Source organism: Dasypus novemcinctus, chromosome 12, assembly GCF_030445035.2.
Source record: "Dasypus novemcinctus isolate mDasNov1 chromosome 12, mDasNov1.1.hap2, whole genome shotgun sequence".
In the NCBI taxonomy this organism is placed as follows: Eukaryota; Metazoa; Chordata; class Mammalia; order Cingulata; family Dasypodidae; genus Dasypus; species Dasypus novemcinctus.
In genome coordinates this window covers 47,370,289-47,391,514 of record NC_080684.1, presented here as the reverse complement: position 1 = coordinate 47,391,514, position 21,226 = coordinate 47,370,289, and the positions used below count along the sequence as shown (strand labels likewise).

At 41.1% G+C, this 21,226-nt stretch overlaps 1 protein-coding gene across 1 annotated transcript in view; it reads right to left on the bottom strand.

Annotated features, from left to right (window-relative positions):
• Positions 1-20,165, bottom strand: part of HMGA2 (high mobility group AT-hook 2) — a 130,053-nt gene extending 109,888 nt beyond the window's left edge. Inside the window, exons 1-3 of the mRNA XM_023591884.3 lie at positions 20,108-20,165; positions 18,768-19,068; positions 9,387-9,473 (exon numbers count right to left, since the gene is read on the bottom strand). Of these exons, the coding sequence (XP_023447652.1) occupies positions 9,387-9,473; positions 18,768-18,878 (198 nt within the window). The 5' untranslated portion in view covers positions 18,879-19,068; positions 20,108-20,165. The remainder of the gene's footprint in view (positions 1-9,386; positions 9,474-18,767; positions 19,069-20,107) is intronic.
• Between the last annotated feature and the right edge of the window lie 1,061 nt (positions 20,166-21,226).

Here is a 21,226-nt window from a genome sequence, read left to right as displayed (position 1 = left end):
TCAGTCCTTGAGGCATGAATTACACTAAGTGAGAGGCAGGAGCAGCCCCCTGATTCACACCCTCTTAAGAGTGGGCTCAGGAGGAGGAGGTGTCTTGAGAGGAAAACAGACTTCACATTGGAAAGCTTAGAGTCATACCCTGCTCTGCCATTTTAGCTTTATGACTTTGGCTAAGTCCCTGCAAACCTTAACTTGGTTTTATCTGTAAAATGGAGATAATGCTTCCTGTGAGGAGTCGCTGAAAGTGACCGCCGTAAATCAGGTACTCAGTAAATGTTCTTTCACTCCTAACAAGACAGAACCCTTAAAGGGAAAGTTTCCCTTCAAGTCAGTCTAATCTCACAGAGGGTTCAGTTCATGCCTTCCATTACCTTCAACTGGCACCTTCAGAAAGAAGCTTTAAGAAATGCTCTCACTGGTACTTCATAAGTGAAGTACTTCATAAGTTATACGAGTACAAAATTTTCTGATAGAGGGATATTTGATTCAAGCTTTGGGAGCAATTGTAAGACTGCACAATTTACCCAGTAGTAAATTATACAAGACAAATCCTTTTTAGGGGGTGAGGGTAGGGGGATGAGAGGAGAAGGCTGCTGACCTTAAAGGCTAACACTGCCACACCAGGCTTCTTCTGTGTATTTCAGGGTTATGGTGTGATCCGGATATATCTCAATCTGTTGATTAGAGGGTTATTTCCCAAGAGGGATTCAATGCATTTCAAAGTCAAAGAAAGTAAATCCTTCCAAGAGAGAAAGGCCAGTAAATAAGGTGACTTTTAAATAAGCACCACATTTAAAAAACAACCTATTCAAAAATAAAATTTGCACCATTAAGGAAAGGAGAAAATATCACAATTATCACTCAGACTTGCTAAAAGTAACCTTGCTCGTTGGTGGTTCAGGTCAATGGTACATGTAAACTGAAACCATTTTCTGAAACACCTTAGCTGTGCTGTGTGGCCTCCACCTGGGAGGTTTTCACGGTTCTTTAAAGACCCACATTATTTAATCATTCTAATCAAACTCCACAAAGGCTGCAAAACCACCTAAGACTTTAGTTTGTAAACCAGCATAGACCCAGAGCTATGCTGGTTTACATTGGAAAATATTGGTTTTGACACTTTTTTTTCCTTCCGTGTTTAATGCCCTTCAGGATATTATTTTTCAATAGAAGACAAAACATGCAGGAGGACTTATGTTTTTAAAATGTCAATACACACAATACTGTGGACGTGTATATTTGGTTTTTCTTTGCCAGAGTGGAATTTGGTTTTATACAGCAAATCCATATAAAATTGATAGTTAGTTCTAAGCATTTACTGCTTATCTGGGGGTGGGGGGTGGGGGGCAAGGGACAGTGGTCAGAATTTTGCTTTTGTAAAAACTGAAATATCACAATTACCAGCACTATTACATTAATTTTTGCAACTACCATAAATCTTGTCTAAAAGTGTGTTATTTCTTCCTTGTTTGTCTTATTCATATTTTTGCCAAAAGGGGTAGTCTGTGGACATAAATGTCAATTGAAAGGAAGCTAGAGAATAACCTAGGAAATGTATAACAGTGATTTTAGTGGTGGCTAACGGTATAAATATGAAAGTGTTCTTTTACAAAGTGTTAAAGACTATCATGATACACGCAAAAATTACAGCTAATATAATATGGACAGCAATAGTATGATATTTTTCAGCAATGGCAAAGACGATACATCAATTCTAAGGGACAACAGGGGATACATGGGGGTATGAGATTTTTCCTTTTAGAGTAATGAAAACATTCTAAAATTGAGTGAGGTGATGTCAGCACAACTCTGTGATGAAAATGAGAGTTACTGAGTATATACTCTGAATGGATTGTACAAAGCATGGGATTGTATAATAATGAATCCTGTGGTGGGAGATGAACTATGGTTAACAGGTCAAATATGGCAATGTTCTCTCATGAACCATAACAAATAACAATTCTAATACAGGGTGTTATTAACTGGGTGGATTGGGGAAACAAACACCAAAGATAAGATATGGCCATAGTTGGTAGTAATAATTTGACCATGCTCTCTCACAGTTTTTAACAAATGTTTCACAGCAATGCAGGGTGGTGGTGGTGGGATTACATGAGGCTTGGAAAGAATGTTAAATGGAAAATGTAAAAATGTAAATCAATTTCTTTCTCTAAGAAGTTCTGGCACTCCAGAATGTACTCCACATTTTTTTTAAATTAAGAAATGAAATCAATTCATTTAGCAAATATATCTCTTAAACTTGGAAACAGTACCTAGCATAGTGCCTGGTGTGCTGAAGGAAAGATGGAAAAAAGAGAAGCACTGTCGTTTATATGGCATATATGCTTTACTTACCCCTTTCCACTAGGGTTCTAGGGGATACAAGGACTTTAGAGAGCATTTAGTCTAACCTTCTCATTTAAAAATAAGGAAACTTTTGGATAGGATATAATGCCCAAAGGCATCACTGTATGGCTTATTTAGGGGTCAGAAACTATGGGTATCAGCAAGAGTGGGCACACATTTCCAATCCTTTTATAAGCTTGTAGGGAGCTGCCCTCCCAAGTTTTCTCAAAACTAAGCTTCCAACCTGCATTTCAGGTGATTGGAGTTAACATAAATCTACAAAATATTACAAAATACTTGCCAGCTCAAAGCAATGGAAAGGATATAAGCTTTAAAATCAGAGTTGGATCAAACCCAGGTGCCACCATTACTAGATGTTTAACATTAGACTTAACTTAAATCTCTGAACCACAGTTTTCTCATTTGTGAAAGGGAGACCATAATGCCTACCTCAGAGAATTAAAAGAGCTAATATAAATGTAAAGCGTCTGACAAAAGCTACAGCATTTAGTGGCACTCAAATGTAATTTCTTTCCTCCCCTGGTATTTTAAAATGTTACGCTTAAAAAGAAAACCTCCCAATTCTCTAAGTTTCCACAGTGATTTTCTGACGTTATTTTACTTAAGTGGGGCAGCTATTACTTCCCTGTTTAACAAATGGAGGTTAAATGAACTACCCACATTCATAAGTGGTGGAACTGAGACCCAATCTGTTTTCAAGGCAAGAAAGGGTCTGTTCTTCTGGGAGATATTCTCATATAAAACTAAATAGCCACGGGTAAAAATGGAACTTCTGGGGTAGAAAGCAAATGAGTAGCTCAAAGTAAAGCATTTCCAAATTTCCTATAAAGACAATGAAGGACAAGAGCTGAAATTGGGCAACAAGAGAATAATTCAGTTCTGACTTTAGGGTCAAATTCAGATAGCTACTAAATTTTTGCTATTCTAAATGCTTTCATCATCTTTTACATGTACTGTGATGATGCATGAAAACCAGGACACGGCCACCCAAAACAATCAATGCATGTGCAGAAAAGAAGGGCCAGAAAAAGATGTGGGTGTGGTGGTACCTGTTTTGTTTTCATATATCTTGATTTTTTTTTAAAAAGGCTATGACCTGCTGGACCCAAGAGGATGTGGAGTAGACTATCCAAAGTCTATAAAGTGATATTTCAGGGTTTTTTTACCGTTGCTTTTTAAAAAATATTAACAATGTAAATAAATGTGTACTCTTGGCATCAAAATCGACTGAACTTATCCATCAGACTAATCCTTGAGTAAATTCTCATTTTACTTTTTCGATAAGCCTGTTCTGTGTGTTTCCATTTTAAGTGCAACCATTTTCTGTACTGGAAAGATATTACAAATTTGATATCACAATACATTTTCCAGTAGGTAATAAAAGTAAATTCCATCACCCACTGTAGTTCATGCTCATTTTACCAAAAGAAGCTCTTTTGGCCAACTCCTGTCTTCATCTATACTAGGGGTTCTTTACCTTTTTTGTTTCTCGGATCCCTCTGCCAGTCAGGTGAAAACCATGGACCCCTCAGTATGTCCACTATACTGTGTATTATTTAATAAATATATCATACTCACACCATCACAGCCCCACAAGAATAATGTTTTTTTGAATTTCAATTCAAGCTCACGGATCCCTTGTTAAGAACCCCTGAAAACACATTAAAATCAAGGCCAACTGACAGAAGCATTTTCAAAGTTTAAGATTATCCTCCTCTAAGCCTTCTTTCTACCTCTTTTGTAATCAGAAATTCCAATTGACTAATCAGAACAATACAAAGTTTACAGAGCAAACTGCTCCCTGCTTTCCCTCCTATTCTGGGAGAAAGGACATGACCACTTTGCTGGCTAAATCAAATAAAAGATATCATTCAGTGTATTAGAGCAATATAAATAAAGCAATAGCCTAAAATATAGTCAGATCTCCATTCACTTTTTCCCCCTGGTTAGCAGAACATAGATTCATAATTGAAAACTTGAGAATCTAGGATAGTGAAATTCAATGTCCAACCCTGGTGCAAGCAATGTGTGGTTCCAAAGCGAGGTCGGGAAACTGTGGAATGAGCTGACAAAAGACAGGTTTGAATGACTTAACTGACATAAAATGCTCTTCAGCAGTCATCCATTCTCAAAAAAGAACTGAAAGGCAATAGAATACCAATTTGGTATATTCTATCTCCTTAGTAAATGATCTGTTGAGAACCTGAGATAAAACGTGCCAGGCATGTATGTAGGTCAGCCAAATTAATGGAGGGCTTTCAATGAAAGGTTTCAGAATGATTGCTTCAGGCAAATTACAAATATGGGTCCCTTGAAATAAACTTATTTCATAAAATAATTCAAGTGTATTTGAATGTCTCATATTGGGATCATAATCTATGATGACTCAAAGGCATTTCCAGATACAATATACTGGTACATTAAGGATTTATGCTTCCTGGCAAAGTGAAGTAAAAAATGAGGCAACTGTCATGTCTATTCAGGCTAAAATATCAAGTTAATGTAGACAACTGTTAGGCTTTACTTAATTCCACCCGCCTGAATTCATTTGTAGGCTCAGGAGGCCCTGAATTCTACAGTAGAACTTACCTGCCCCTTAAAACACAGAGGAGGGAATCGGCTGTGGCTCAATCAGTTGGGCTCCCGTCTACCATCTGGGAGGCCCTGGGTTCGTGTCCCGGGGCCTCCTTGTGAAGGCAGGCTCACCCACAAGCAAGGCAGAGTGCCGCCTGGCCAGCAAGCGTTGCCGAGAGCCAACTCAGCAAAGTGACCCAACAAAAAGGGAGACAAGCAAAAACACAGAATGTGCAGCAAATGGACAGAGAGAGCAGACAGCAAGCAAGCCGCAAAAATAAATATAAACAAAATACAGACAGAAGAACACACAGTGAATGGACACAGAAAGCAGACAGCAAGCAAAAAGCTGCAAGGGAGGAGGATAAAATTTTAAAAATAAATAAAACACAGAAGAATCAAACTGAATCACACTTGTATAATATATTAATCAGCGGCCACAATCGTATGACAACATCCAATGCCATCGTTCCCTGACTTACCTAAAAATATGCTCTTCCATTGGGCCTATGATAGCCTGAAGAAAATCCTTTTCTCACTCAGCATCTATGCTCTAAGATTTACCTGAAATGATGGGTAAAACCCACATTCTCTCATCCCAAAAATACCTGTGACTGGTGGCAGGACTAAGTTATGAAAACACAACCACATTTGTGGGAATGTACAAGATTAGAAGGAATAGAAACCTGCCTTGATAGTATTTAATTAATGCTAGGCCTTCTTTATAATAGCAAATTGAAGACAGAAATTAAATATTTATCCTGAACATATTTATTTAAAGTATACATAACCTTACCTGAAATTTTCATTCTGCACTTGGCTCTACGGCTTTGCTGTTCACATATAAATTCCAAAAGAGTAAAGACAAATCTATGACACTATGGAGCAGGGATTGCTCACGCCCAAGATCTTTTTTAATATGCAAATTCCTTCAATTATCATTTTATTCAACCTCAGAAAAAAATTTCTCTTCCCTGAAAGCACTTGGGTAAGAACTGGCTTGTGCCTTAAAGATAAAGTTGACTTGTGACTTTAAACCCTGGGGAATGAGTGGCAACCTCTCCAGTATTCTCTCATGGTAAGTAAGAAATGACAATAACCTGAAACTAAATATAAAGAACATTATATCTTTCTTCTCTCCAAACAAGGAAAATGTTTCAAAAATACAAAGTATTTCCATCCAGCACAAACAAGAGAATGAAACAAAACTCTAAGGAAATAGAGAGAGAAATGGTCACAGGTATAAATAAAAAGCAAATAAAAGGGTAAAGAAACACACACACACACACACACCTAAACACGGATAAATTAATGCATAACAACATTAATTTAGGATTAACTTTTCATTTATTAAGGTAACAACATGAAACTGGTTCAGAGGCAAATTTTGAGCACTCAGATTAGACTCTAATCTTAACCAGGGGTTCTTAACAGGGATCCAAGGAAAGATTTCAGGGGGTCCATAAGCCTGAATTGAAAATTCAAAAAAAATTATTCTTGTGTGGACATGTTGGTGTGGGTGTGATTTATCTATTAAATAACACACAGTGTAGTGTGGACTTATTAAGGGATCCGGGGTTTCACCTGACTGGCAAAGGGGTCTGTGGAACAAAAAATGGTTAAGAAACCCTGGTTTAGAGTTCTTGGGAATGACTAGAATTATCACACAATGGTTATCCATGGGAGTTTGTTTTAATGGAATATAAGCAGCTTAAATATAATTATTTTCTCATCCAAAATCCCTAAGTATAACAAATTGTGTTTTTATAAATCTGTTTGCTTTATACATCACACAAATCAACTTTCTATTAAGATGTCTGAAATGAAAATAACTTAGTAGTAGCCCAGTTGGTGGGTCTTACAACACTCTGCATACATCGTCAAGTTTCACATTGCTGATTTTCTAACAAGCCATTCTGTTTTCAAATGCCCAAGGCCAGTTACTGAGTCCCAATACAAACTTTGTAAGTAAAGAAATTCCAGCCAGCAAGAAATTTTAAACACACATCATCGAGATTTCAGTGAACAATGTATTTCCTCTAATTTCAGAGTTTCTTTTAATACTTACCAGTTTTTGTTATATATTTTTCAGTGTGATGAGTCTCAGTTTGCAGAAGAACACCCAATTAATTAATCATAGGTGGCTTCTTTTTAGATCTACTCTGGTCAGTCTAGCAGGGTATGTTTACCTTACATGCTATGAATACCTTAACTTTTTCTAAAACATGGTTCCATTTTTAAACACTAAAAATATATGTATTTTGTTAGAATGCAAATATATTTCTGATAAACAAATATATGTTTGACAATCATGTTCATAAAGATTAGGAGCAATTTCAATAAGCATGATTTAAAAGGTAATATACCTTAAGTTTACACGTCATAAACAATTCATCAGTATCATTCATTATTTTGCAAAGCATTATCTTCTCCATATATAGCATAATTTATAAAACTGAAGAGAAACAATAGTCATATTATGAGCAAGTATACTTTTGTACTTTTATTAGAAAGGGGATTTTCATAACAGAATTGTATGAAATAATTCTATCTGGAAGAAATATAAAAATAAAAGTTTGAGAGAAGGACTTCTTTAGGAAAAAGAAAATCTACTGCTGTTTGGGAAATTGTAATAATGTAGGCATACCCATGAAGAATTATTAGGAAGATGAGCTTAGTCTCGTGTAGTCATTTGTAAATGTCTATCACTAAGGTAACTATAAATAAATTAAGTTTCACTTGGGAACAGATCAACTTTTCTGGTATTGTGCTTTAGGTAATAAGGCAAAAGTCTCAGCTTTTTTTTTGTCAATAAAGATTTCATTATGGGTGGTAAACTTTACAAAATGCTGAAAAGGTGAGAGGAACACTTCATTTTTTTACTCATTCAAAAACTGTAACCGAGTGAAATCTGGAAAATAATTTATTTCCCTCTTTTTTTTTGCATGAAATTTTAAATAATCAATTTATGGTAAGATTTAAAGATTTCTTCCTGGGAGATATTATAATGATGTATTTTGCATAACAATTAACATCAGAGGTAAATTCCACACTTATGTAACATGAATTAAAAGGTTAAAATCCTTTGTAAAATTAGTTCTTTTAAATTTAATACACCAAGTAAAATGTAACAAATAGAAGGTATTCATATTTAAAATACCAAATTATATGTTGTCATTTTTAAATAAGGTAACTTAGAGCTACTTTAAAGTTTACTGATTAAATAGGATTCATATTAATTCTACAATCTAAGGAGTTCATTGTAAATATATTAGAAATCTGCTTCTCTAATTCTGTTCAAAACTGTTAAAATAAAACAGACAAAAACTGTTACCCTTTAATAACTTTATATGTATCACTAATTGCTATAGCAGTTTATAACATTAAAAACGAACACATATAATATGGTTAATGCCCACATTCAGAGAAAACCACATTGAACATTAATCTCAGTAAGATGTATATACAGTCCTTTTCAACAAATACTGTTCAGACTGTCCTCAAATGAGTTGAAAAGATACATCAAAATTTACTTTGATTTGAACCTTTGTTTTCAACTGCTATAAAATCCCATAAATAATATGCAGACATTCAATTTACATTTATTTATAAAGCTAAAACACTTTTATATTTACCTTCACTTCTCTATACACGTACTGACCCTCAGGTATTTCCTCTCTGCTACTTCAAATACAACCAAGGTAAAGGTATTTTAAACCGTAATTTAAAGTTTATTAAGAAAGAAACTGAATGAAAGACACTTGACTGTCCAACAATATACATGAAACGATTCAAATGTTACAAACTTCTCATTGTCCAATTCAGGGCATTTCTACCTTACTCGATGGAAAGCTTTTCTGAGAGATTATCACATATTATAATCTGCGGATTTCTTGAAAAACAAACAGTACACTTTATCATCGCATTTCAAGCTGTAAAATCAATGAAATTCTTTTCCAGTATTCCATAATTAGGTTGATTTCTAATTATCATCAATTTGGCTAAGCACTTAACTTTAATAGGGATTTGGTTTGCAGTGATCATGTAAATAAGCACAAAGTAAATTAACCTCTATTTAATTTTTCAGAAGAAATTGCAAAAACTTCACCACCAAGTGAAATCTTTCATTTTGATTCATCTCAAACTATTATATAAGTGGTAGAAACCTTAAAACCGCCGTTCTTTACTCCTCCATCCCCCTATAAGTATATTTGGTAATGGTGTGTGTGTGTGTGTTTAAAAACAACACCCCAACAACACTGTAAGAATATTCATGGGCTTATGCTAAGCATCTGCTTAGACAAAAGGTTAACTCCCATCTAACTAATGTATCATGGGTTACCCAGTTGGGTCAAATCCTTAGGTGTGAGATCTAGGATAGGGGAGATTCAGGGAATTCCTGTGCTAGTGGATAAAGTGGGAGAGCTGAACTTGAGAAATCTCACCTTTTGAGCAGCTTTCGAGGGACTCTTGTTCTTGCTGCCTTTAGGTCTTCCCCTGGGTCTCTTAGGAGAGGGCTCACCGGTTGGCTCCTAATTGTGGGGGGGAAAAAATTATGTTGTGGCAAGGTCTGAAAGAAATTTATCCTGACTCTCCAGCCAGATTTTCTGCATGTGCTTCTCAACAAAGCTGTTGGACCACATACAGTCAAGCATAGATGGATGATGATACAGACTTTAGAGAAAGAGGAAACCAATATACTTTCAATCCAAGGGTTCAAAGAGGAAATTCAATTTTGCATATAAAAGCCAGGATCCATTTCAACCCTAAGAAGGTAACAAAGGCCAACAAGGTTGCATGCTCTAGAAAGAAAGTCATGCATTCTTTAGGCATAAATTTCCTATGATTACGCATTTGGAAATTCATAGAAATAAGCATTTTATACAACTATCACTACCCATTGTACTAGCATTTCAAACAACAGAAATAAAAAGCTTACATATTAAATATTTGAACAATCTTCTACAATGAAAAACCGATTTTTAAACATCTCTGTATACCTACATTTTAGGTTGATTATACTCATTTGATACTTTCAGAATGAAATATTGGAGTAATTACCTACAATCTTCAGCTCAAAATAATTCCCTAAAATTTCCAAATAATTTTGGTGTCAAAAGACAAATTGGAGTCATGTTTGCAGATGGCAGCATTTTATTCAGGACACCAAAGTTTTGCTGCAGCAAAGAAAGCCAGATCACCTGTAAGAACAGAAGTAGCTTCAGGGTTCTAGGGATGGCAAACAATTTTTATGGACAAAAAGGAAGTTAGCTCGCTCCTATTGATTGGATAAGGGTCTGTCTATCTCATAGTGGCAGGTTTAGGGCAGGTGGGCTTTATTTTGTATCGGGTCAAACATAATGAACTCAGGGGCTTAACTGGCTATATGGGGCAGCTGCCTGGATGGGGGATTTCAAATTCCGAAAGATATCAAGAGGAAACTCAAGAGAGAGTTCAGAAAAGTTTTTTGTTGGTGTTTTGCTCTATTTATGTAGGGCTTTCTCTATATAATTTTATTAATTTCCTCCTTTTGGCCATTCCCTCAATTACAAGGGCTTGACCAAAGATGTTATTAGTCTCTCATTCACCACGAAAAGTTTCTTGCATTTTACTGCCAATTTCCTGGGTTAGCTGAAGTTGGAGATTTTCACCATCCCCTTTACGCTGGCTTTGTATCCTCCATTGTATCAACTGTTGAGTTAACGGTTACGTGCTGGCATTTAAGAGGAGAGAGATCACACAACAAACGAGGGATATTATGAATATGATTACGAGGATAACAAGTGCCCCTGTATGAACATCCCTGAGGCAAGTCCCCCATGACTCTAAAAGCCACCAACAGGAGACTCAGACCAATCAGATTTGGAAGTTGAGTAAGCTAATTTGGCTGCTTCTCTAGCACAGGCTTCTGCTACCACTGACTCTCAATAAACTTCCTCTTGACTTGCCTTTATAAACATATAGCACCGGGTACCCACTAGTGAGCACTCTTTGGGAAGCCAGAAAATAATTTAATACTAATCAATTTTGTAGAGTCAATTTACAAAGTTCCAAAACTTCATCAGCTAGTGGACTGATGGCCTGCCATAGGTAGGAGATAGATTTCTCTAACTCTAAAGCAAAATTTTCTAATACCATCTGTAATCCTACAGTGCACCTCCCAACATAAGAGACAGCTAATGATAAGGGAAACAATACCAAGAACAAAACACCCCATGAGTTCAGCCTGCATTAGTGGGTTTTTCCATGATCCATTTAGAGCTGTCTATAGTCAGGCAGTAGAATCTTCACGAGTTTCTAGAGTATGGGAAGAGGTCATAAGGGCCCTCATGTTTCTAATTTTCCCTTTTTGAAGCTTATCATAAATAGCAACATGGGGAGTAGCATAAACTAACCCAATACACGAGTAGTACTTTACATGTTCTTGTACCCAAATATGCTTGAAGAGCTTAATAAGAGTATCTATTGCCTTTAAGGAATGGGATATTGGCATGTAAAATTAATTGGTGAAAAACTCCAAAAGAACCATAGCCATCATCATCTTCATTGTTGTATGATATCTTAGTTCCCTTTAATCAACAATTTCCTTTACCTGACCTTTCAGCCCACCAGAAATTTGTGCCTTGAATGGAGATAAGTTCTTGTGTTATTAAAACCTTGGGGTGCGTAAGGAAAATAATGGATGTCTATAAAGGAGATCTGGCCCCTACAGTGTGCTCCTGGTTCATGAAAGTAAAAGGATGCCATATAGAAACTGAATATTTACTATGACCTACAGGATTCCTTGGGTTGGAGAGGCCACATCATAATTCCCAGGATGGACTCTTAAATTTCCTGTCAGGGTAGTCTACAAGTGTAAGGAGGATGGTTATTACAGCAATTCCTGTTTTAGGACTAAGTGGGGGATGGGCACAGACCCAGCAGTTACTCAGATTAGTTTCATTTGCTATATAGTGTGCTAGAAGGACTAAGTAAGGAACTGTGTTCAAAGTAGGAGTATATAGGGTAAAATAGAGTAAAAAGGAGCTAAAAGAAAATCAAGGTGAAGATAGGACATTATTGGGGATAGAAATTAGGCATTCTAAGGGGTATAGGATAAGTAAGAGATCGTTGAGGCGGACAGTGAAAGGAAGAGACAGAGACTAATCCATGATCTCTGGCTATCATCTACCTGTTCCAACATCATGTGCAGATGCTATCTACATCAGATGCTGTTTGCTTCTAGAATATTCATGTCAATTTTGGCTTGAAATCTGAAATGGGAATAACCTCCCAAGGGTTTGGAGCATGTTTTAGTTATGACATGTGGACCCAGGGGTCAATTCCCTGTAGTTATATGGCCACGGTGGCGGTCAATAAGACTTCATAAGATCCTATCCATCTAGATTCTAAAGTAGTCCTTGGCTGATATTTCTTCCAGTAGATCAAGTCTGAAGGTCATGTAGAGTCCACTGTTGAGGAATCTCAGAGAGGCAGCCTACATCTGTGAATGGTAGAACTGGATATATGGAATTACTCCCTTATAATAATTAGCAGTTTCACATTATAAGTTGAAGTTGGTACAGTATAAGAAAGAATAAGCTTCATGTGTCTTCCCATTATGATTTCATAGGGTGTTAGCCAGAGTTTTCCTAATGGGCTGGATCTTATGGTCATCAAGTCTAAGGGAAGAACTCTAGGCCAAGGTAGAGAAGGATTCAAAAATTTAGCTAATTTAAATTTTAAGATACCATTTGTTCTTTCTACCTTTCCTGATAATTGAGGACGATAGGGACAGCTAAACTTTTGGTGGATGGCTAAGACCTTGCAAAGTTCTTTGATTACAGTTCCCATAAATTGGGAGCCTCTATCGCTTAAGACAATAGCAGGAATTCCCCAGGTGAGGAAAACAAAGTCTGATAGTTTCTTAGCTACTCTGATGGCTATAGCCTTGTGACAAGGAAAAGCCTCTCCCATCCAGAAAATAGACATATGATAATAAGGACATATTTATTTCCTATAGAAGGGGCTAGCTATACAAGGTTCATTTGAAGATGTCCAAAATGGCTCTCTAGGTCAAGGTTTTTGACCCTGTCTCAGCTTTACAGTTTTACAGGGTTATATTAATTGACAGGTGGAACATCATTTATATACTCCCACACTCCCCTTGCTTCTCATTTAAAGTCTCCCCCCCCACCCCTTTTTTTTTTTGGCTGAAGCTGAAGCTCTGCCTGTAGCTGACTGCAAGCACTTTCAGAAAAGCAGCAGAATAAAGCAATATAACTTAGGAGGAAATTTGTTTGCTTTTTTGGGGGGAGTGGGATGTAGCATTTAAAAAATAACTACAATTCTGACAATAACACTATACTGTGGTCTAATATCTTGCTGATCAATATCAGGGCATATCATGAACAGTGAAAACACTGTCAAATCTCTAGAAATTTTACATAATCTCTAAAGATGTCTATGAGTAAAATTTTACCCACACAAATTTAACCAACAGAAGATTAGAAAATCCCATTTAACTTGACAACACTTCCCACGCAACTCATAACATATCAAATGAACCAAATTATTTCTGGCACCTCTCTTTTTATAAGGTGAAAGAAGCAATCCTTTGGGATTTTCCATGGGCCCTCTGGAAAATCCCAAAGAGAGTTTGAATAAAAAAGATATCCTTTAGAGTTTGATTTTGTGAAGGCAAAATGTCAAAAGCTGTCAGGAGGGTTGAACACTTGGCTAAATAGGATAATAAGTCGCTGATAAACAATAGTTGGTTACCTATTTAACCAAAGTGACAGTAAAAGACTTTAAAAGTGAGTATAGGAGATAACATGATTGTAAAGGGGAAAAAAAGGAAATAAAAACTTAGTTCTTTCAAAAGTGAGAAGACTTGTTCTCTTAAACAATAAAGGATAATTAGGTCAATATAAATATTAATGAAGATATCCTGATATGACATTGAATCTTTGCCTTCTAGGCAGATAACTCAGGTGTTTAAGAAAAATATATAACCTCTCACTAAAAGAAGACCAATTAATCCAAGAAAATTTCATTTTAACAGTGGAAAAAAATTCTAGTAAATATACCGATTGGTAACAAAAGGTCTTTAAAAGATCTTATAAATAAGCCTATCAAATCTCAGTCAGCACTGACCATATGACAAAATTCATTTCTGCCAACCTTCTTTCTACAACTTTTTCTATCTATTTAGATTTTGTCCTACACTGTCCTGTTTCTCATTCTGCAAGACCTTGTCAATGTACTTTAGGACAAAACTATTTTTCCTTAACAAAAATGTATCCTGTATAACTTACATACTTATGTTTCCAAAAAGATCTTGCAAATTGTCCTTAAGCCGACATTACACAAAACATAGTAACTCTTGAAATAAAGTTTGTCAAATTAATAACTCAATTTGGTTAAGCACAAATTCACATTTTTCATCATTTTAAACATCTAGCAGATATAATGCTAGCTCATTTGATCAGTAAACCTGTATAAATTTAGAAAGAACCTATCCAATTAGAATAAAATTGTATCCTTGTACTTAACACTGATAGCAAGTCCTGTTTGCCAAATGTTCACCTAGCTTGTGAACTTGAATTTTTAAAACATTTGGATTTGGTTCTACAAATACTATATTAGAGGTTTTAGATGTTTGGTTTCCTTAATTTCTTGGACTTTAGGAGTATTAATTTCCATATAAGCACTTATATATCTTTTACCAGTTTGAATAGAGCTCTAAGTAAGGGTTTTTATATGTTAATTTGGTATTACCAGCTGAAAGTAGGAAAATATATATCAAACACACCGACAGACACAAATAGAGAGCTTATAGCTTCAATTAAAATTTTTTCAACCATGGGTAAGACATAAAACCACAGAAACACAGAAATATAAAACTCACTAATTTATATAAAATAGCTAGCTTTCTCTCCTTGCTCCACTCTAACATTTTTATCAGAACTTTTGTTCTTGGCAGATGGGACAAGTTAGGTTATTTATTTAATATGAGGGCAAAAGTTTTTCCATCGTAATTTGTGGAAGAGACTTTTAAGAATTTCTTTGTCCTGATGTGTAATCTTACAGAAACTTTGCCCTATTTCTCAGGCTTCTTTGACTCTCAGATTCGCTGTGGAAAGAGGAAACTTTTAGGTCCCTTTCCAGGTAAGTACAACCATCCAGGATTCAGCTTCTGACGTTCTGACCAATAAGTGTACAAGCTGATAAAGGTCAGGTAGCCCTGGATCATATCCACCCAAAGGAATTATAAATTCTTCAATGAACATTTGCTGGTCTTATTTGGGGAAATCTTTCATTATAGCTCTTAATTCAGTTTGGGTTCAAGGTTTAAATTCTGCTCTAGTGGCAGCCAGTTTCCATTGAAGGCTTAATAGTAAAAGAAGCCGGGGACTAGATCATTTTCCTTCAGGGGGTCAAGAGGAACCGGTTAGGGCAGCTGTGGGGGAAGGGATGGTAACAGGAAGATTGGGGAGCTATAGGTTTGGTTTGGAGTTCATTTCCCTTTGTTTTGTTTTGTTTTGGCCTTTTCTTTTTCAAATGAACCTTTAAGTGAAGCTATTATGGAGGTAGATTGTCCTCTAGCAGCCTCCGAGAACCAAAGTTGGGTTTTTTTTTTCTTAAGGTGCCTCTCAAGTGCTCAGTTTTGTTCCTTCAAAGTTTCTCAAAATAGCCACTACAGAGACAAATCGTCCTCGGTTAGATCTACCCATGAACAGAAAATCACAGGTCCATAGTAGAAGTACATAAAAGAAGCAGGAGTTTTAGCAGAAGGACGAAAGGGAGACTTAGAAGAGCTGCAGCCAGGGGAAATGACCCTCAGCACCCAGACCTTTCGGCTCTGTCATTCCGATACTGCTCTGACCTTAGCAGAATCCCCCCGTGTGGACGTTCCGGATGGGTGTAGCATAATGGGTAGAAACAGTGTAATGGGTAGAAAAGGAGGCTCGTTGCACAGGAGCAAGAAGACTGGCAGATGTGACCTCTTAGGAGTGGGCTTATCAGGCCTCTGGGATTCCCACCCATCTCCAAGAGAGAGCTGGAGTGGGGAATGAAATGTAACCAAACAGAAGGTCTGAGGAAAGAACCAAAATCAAGCCCAAACCAAAGATACCTAAACTGAAGTCCCGAATAAATGGGAATTGAGCTCGGACACAAATTGCGGAGTTGAGATATAGAAAGGGGTTACCTGGGGAATGGGGAGACTCGGCGATCGAACAGCAGACACAAAATGTCTGTCGTGGGCACCTCACCTGGCCGGTCGCCGGAGCCCGCAGCCCCAGAGGGCACCCTCTCTACCTCGATGAGGCCTCCAACTTTGTCAAAAGACAAATCAGAGTTGAGTTTGCAGACGACAGCATTTTATTCGGGACACCAACGTTTTGCTGCAGCAAAGAAAGCCAGATTACTTGCAAGAACGAAAGTTGCTTCGGGGTTCTAGGGATGGCAAACAATTTTTATAGACATAGAAAGGAAGTTAGCTTGACTCCTATTGATTGGATGAGGGTTTGTCCATCTTATTGGGGCGGGTTTAGGGCAGGTGGGCTTTATTTTGTATTGGGTCAAACATAATGAACCTAGGGGCTTGACTGGCTATTTGGGTCAGCTGCCTTGACGGGGGACTTTAAATTTCAAAAGATACCAAGAGGAAACACTAGAAAGTTCAAAGAAGTAGGGCAGAGTGTTTTTTGCCTCTGAGGGGTCCCCAGGGCTTTCTCTCTCCGTACTTATCAATGGTAAATCTGTGGTGAAAGGTTTTGCTTTGAATCATCTAGATAAATGCTTCAATTCTCCACTTCCTTTTGGAGATGCTGGCATGGTCTTCAGTCTAAATTTAAATATCTCTTGATAGAAATAAACATATTTTCTCCAAAACTCTTTTGAGAAAACACTTATGGGGATGTATGGAGAAAATAAAAGGAAAAAACAATGTAGGAGGTATAGAAGTGTCTGGGAAAGAGAAATTGAAACTATCAATGGCTTCCGCAAAACTTTAAATAGTTCCTATCCCCAGTACCAAATACTCGAGTGGTTAAGAGTACTGTGATTAATATCCCAGATCCTAAATAATTATGGAGTGAATCATCAATTCACATTTTATTCAGATTCGGTAATTAAATGAGACTAATTAACTTAAAAAGCATACTGAAAATTCGCATCCTATTTAGAGAATCTGGGAAAGGTTCCCTGCGAGCTTCTGTGGGACCACTAGCGCCAGTAGGCACATCCCGCAGCACACACATCTGAGACACATTTTTCTTCTTTGTGAACTCTGTGTTAACTCAAAGGTAAAACATCCAATCACCTCCAGACCGCACTGAATTTTCTTCTGGATTTTTTTGGGGGGAGGGGTGCGGCGGTGGGGGTGGGAGCAATTAGAGTTAGGGAGAGAAGGGTGGCGGGTGGGAAACAAACGGGGGAGGGCAGAGACTTCCTGGGAGGTGTAAAACAAGATCCTAACGCGGTAAAAAGTACGCTTGGGCAGAGCGGGAAAACTCAGAGCGGGAAAACTAGATTGGCTTGCTTCCTTTGACGATTTCAAAAAGGTACAACCGTCTCTTTTTCTAAATCGCATTGGCAAGCAAACATTGTTCAATTTCCCCACCTTGCTCTAGGACAGCCGAGGGGCTCTTTGGGATTATTTCCTGATCGGCCTATTTGCCATGAAGGAAGCGATTTAAAGCTAAGGACCCAAGTAGTTTTAAAGTCCGCGGAAGCGGAATTTAAATGATCTCAGTAGACACGTCCAGCTCCAACCTTGCCCGCCCAGGCCTGGAAATTGCAGCAAACAAAACCCCCACCCAGGGCGCTGCGCTCCGAGCTGCGCTCAGCTTTGCGAGCGGCCGCTGCACGCTTAATTGGTTGCATCCGCAGACAAACCCCTTCACCCCGCGAGATCCTCGGCGCCCTTCGATAGTCCCCTCGCAACCCTAAGCCCCTCGCTCCGTTGAAGCCCCTTTAACGTCGGCAGCTTTGAGGCGAGGAATCCAGAGGCAAAAGGGAGACCGGGTGCCTGGCAAGGAAGTGACCCTAGCTACTGTGCATCGTCTCGCACACCCCTTCCAGCACGCCCTTGGCCGAGGGAGTGAACCCCGCCGCGCGGGGGGTCGGGGTTCCCGTGCAGTCCTTTCCCGGGGCCACCTCGGTAGCGGCGGCTCGGCGGACCGTCCGCCGCGCCGCATTTAAAGAACACTAAGAGGACCGGGCGGCCCAGTCCCCACATTCTTTGTCGCAAGGGCGCGAGTCTTGGGCCACCCGGGAGATCCGGGAGGGCGCCAAGAGGATGGCTGCGGCGCGCCAGCCTGCAACCCGCGAGCAGCTCCAGGAGGCGGGAGAAAAAGAACCTCCGTCCCTCAGGACTCCAGCCCTTGCAGCCCAGGCCAGCCAGAGCGCCCCTCTTTCCAGGCACCTCCTTCACCCTCGTGCAATTTCAAAAGTGGCTCGGAAATCCGCGGCCAACCCTGGTTTGTCGGACTCCGGCCGCTTCCAGTCATCGGGAGAGACACCGCGCCACCCCGGGCTGCGTACAATAGCGAAAGTCCGAGGACACGCTTCGCCCGACTCTCATATCCCGCCTCCCGGCAACCGCCCGCCGCGGGTCCCCACCTTCCGATCCCGAGGGGTGCGGGTTCCCGGGGCTCCGCTGCGCACTCGCGCCGTGGACTCCGCTGTCCCTCCCCCCAGTCACCCACCCCCGCCCAGCAAGCAGCGTGCGGCCGCCGCTCGGCTCCCGCGCTCGGGTCGCCGTGCATTTCGCGGCAGCGCGGGGCCCTCGCAGGGGGAGATAAGGTGGGCTGGTGCCCCCACCCCGCCCGCGTACTGACTTGCTGCTGCCTCCTGGGTCGTCCGCGTCCTCTCTTCTGAGGCGCCGGGGCGGCAGGTTGTCCCTGGGCTGAAGTGGACGGCTGCCCGGCGCCTTCACCTCGTGCGCTCATCCTGCCGCCGCCGCCGCTACCGCCGATGCAGCCGCTTCGCCTCTGCCGCCCCAAATCTGCCCAGCACCTTTCGGGAGACTGGGTGATAGGGGCTAGAGAATGAGGCGGGGTGAAGCAAGAGCTGGGGTGCTGCGAGGTGTTGCTGCTTATGCTGCCGCTCCTGCCACCATCAACACCGGACGTCCAGCAGCTGCCAAAAAGAGAAAAGAGGGGAGGAGAAGAGGAGACGCTGCTGGTGGCGGCGGCGGTAGTGGGTGGGTGCCGGTGGTGGAGGTGGAGGTGGAGGTGGAGGTGGAGGTGGAGGTAGCGAGCGAGCGAGCGAGGAGGAAAGCTAAGTAGAAGGAAAACAGAGTTTGAAGTTGGAGAGTTTTTCGGTTTGGGATCAGGAGTCGCGGGCACCAGGAGTACTTCGGAAGCGGCTTGGAAAGGGAAGAGACTTGGAGTGAATTGTGTCCCTTGAAATGTTAGGCGGGGAAAGAATTCCTCCTCCTCCCCCCACCCCCCCCCTCCGCGCTCCCAGAGCAAGAAAGGGAGAGAAAAAAATAGCGTCTTGGGCAGTCGGGAAGCAAATGGAGGATGGGGAGATTTCGCCCGGATCGGGCTGGGGGGCTAAGAGCAGGCAGGGGACGGAGTAGTGGGTGGCACCACACGTCCTCGGGTGGCGGGAGCAGGCGGCGGCGGCACCGGAGGGCCGGAGGGGGGGCTGGCTGCTAGCTTGCGTCCTGCACCAAGCGTGCGCTGCTGGGGCTGAAGTTTTCTAAGTTCCTGCCCCAGGATCCTATGAGATGAGAGTGTGTGTGTGTGTGTGTGTGTGTGTGTGCGCGCGCGCGCGCGCGGGGTGGGGGAGAAGAGACGGCTGAGTGTGTGTGTTGGGGGGGGGGGGAAGTGCCCACCTCTAATCTTAGGCGGATAAAGGGGAGGGGGCTACGCAGGAGGAAAAGTATGAGAAGGGAGGGGTGCCGGGCGAACAGCCTAGCCAAGGCGCTTGGCTACAGGCCAGAAGCAGCGTTCGAAATACTACTGTCTCAGCTCTGGCGGCGCCCGGGTGCCACCCGGAGCCCCACTCTCATACGCCGTGCGGCGGGGTTAAAGGGACTAGCGGGGAATCCCAGGCCCGATCGCCGCCGGCCTAGCCCCGCCCGCCGCCCTAGGTCGCCGCTGGGCGGTTGCCCTGGGAAGGAGCCCAAACGTGACTGACCCAGAGCCACGAATCGGGGACTGGCCTTTACCTGCGCCTCCACGATGCGTTTGCCGGAAACGTCTGGCTGCACAGGCGGCAGCGTTCTAGTTCCCTGTTGGGGGGTGGGGTAGGAATTGGGTCCTGGCAAGTCTCCTCTGACTCGGAATGCCCTTATCACACAACCCCCCCCCCCCCGGCGGGAGGGCACAGAGACTTAAGCACGCAGATACACACGCACACACAGGCAAACATGCAAACTTAAATGCATGCAGATACATGTGCACATACATAGGCACATGCACGCAGATACGTACAAGCAAACACGCGCACTTTAATGCGTGCATGCACGCAGATATACATGCACGCGTGCAAACAATGAGCATGAACGCACATGAAGCGCGCCAGCTTCTTGGTTGAGCTTTTTTTCTCCTGGGAAGACTATAGGCGACGCAAAGTCTTCCCTCCTGCTGGCGCTACGCACCAGGATTTCGGCGCTCCGAGGGTAAATGGTTGGCCACCCGCGGGGACCTCGAAGCGCCCTAACACCACAATTGTGCCAGCTGCTCAACTCTTCCTTCAGTTACCTCGATTTAACCTTCTCCGTAAGAACTCTCTTTCTGCCAAGTCTTAATTTTATAGCTTGAGCTGTTTCTGAGTTATATGAGCACCATAATAGCACAGTCCTTTTTTAAAAGGTGGAGTACGTTTTTAAATGTACCTCTTTTCATCCTTGAATAACATAAAACCCTGAAAAAAAAATTAGGTTCAGAGTTTCACACATCACACCCAAAATTATTTTGGACTAATTCCAAAATAAAAACTTTCACCCCAGGAGATTTGTTTTCCCCAAAGTTACAGACCACCGTGGAATAAAAACGCCTACTCTGCAGCCCTGAGCAGGGCGTTCGGCACCACCAGGTTCCTCTGCAGTGGAGGAGGCGCATGTGAAACTCTGCATCGTCGCGGGGGCGCTGATTGGTCGATGTTGCCATTTTAAATCTATTTCCAGCTGCCCTTTGCAGAGCCCAGGCACTTTAGCTGCATGTTCACTGTAGTGCTGGAACCCTGGGTTTCTGGCGGGTCTGGGAACGCTTAGCTGTGATGGAAAGGGAGAACCCCCGTCCCTCTGGATGGAGCCCAGCAACCGACTGGGGAGGGAAAGGTCTGA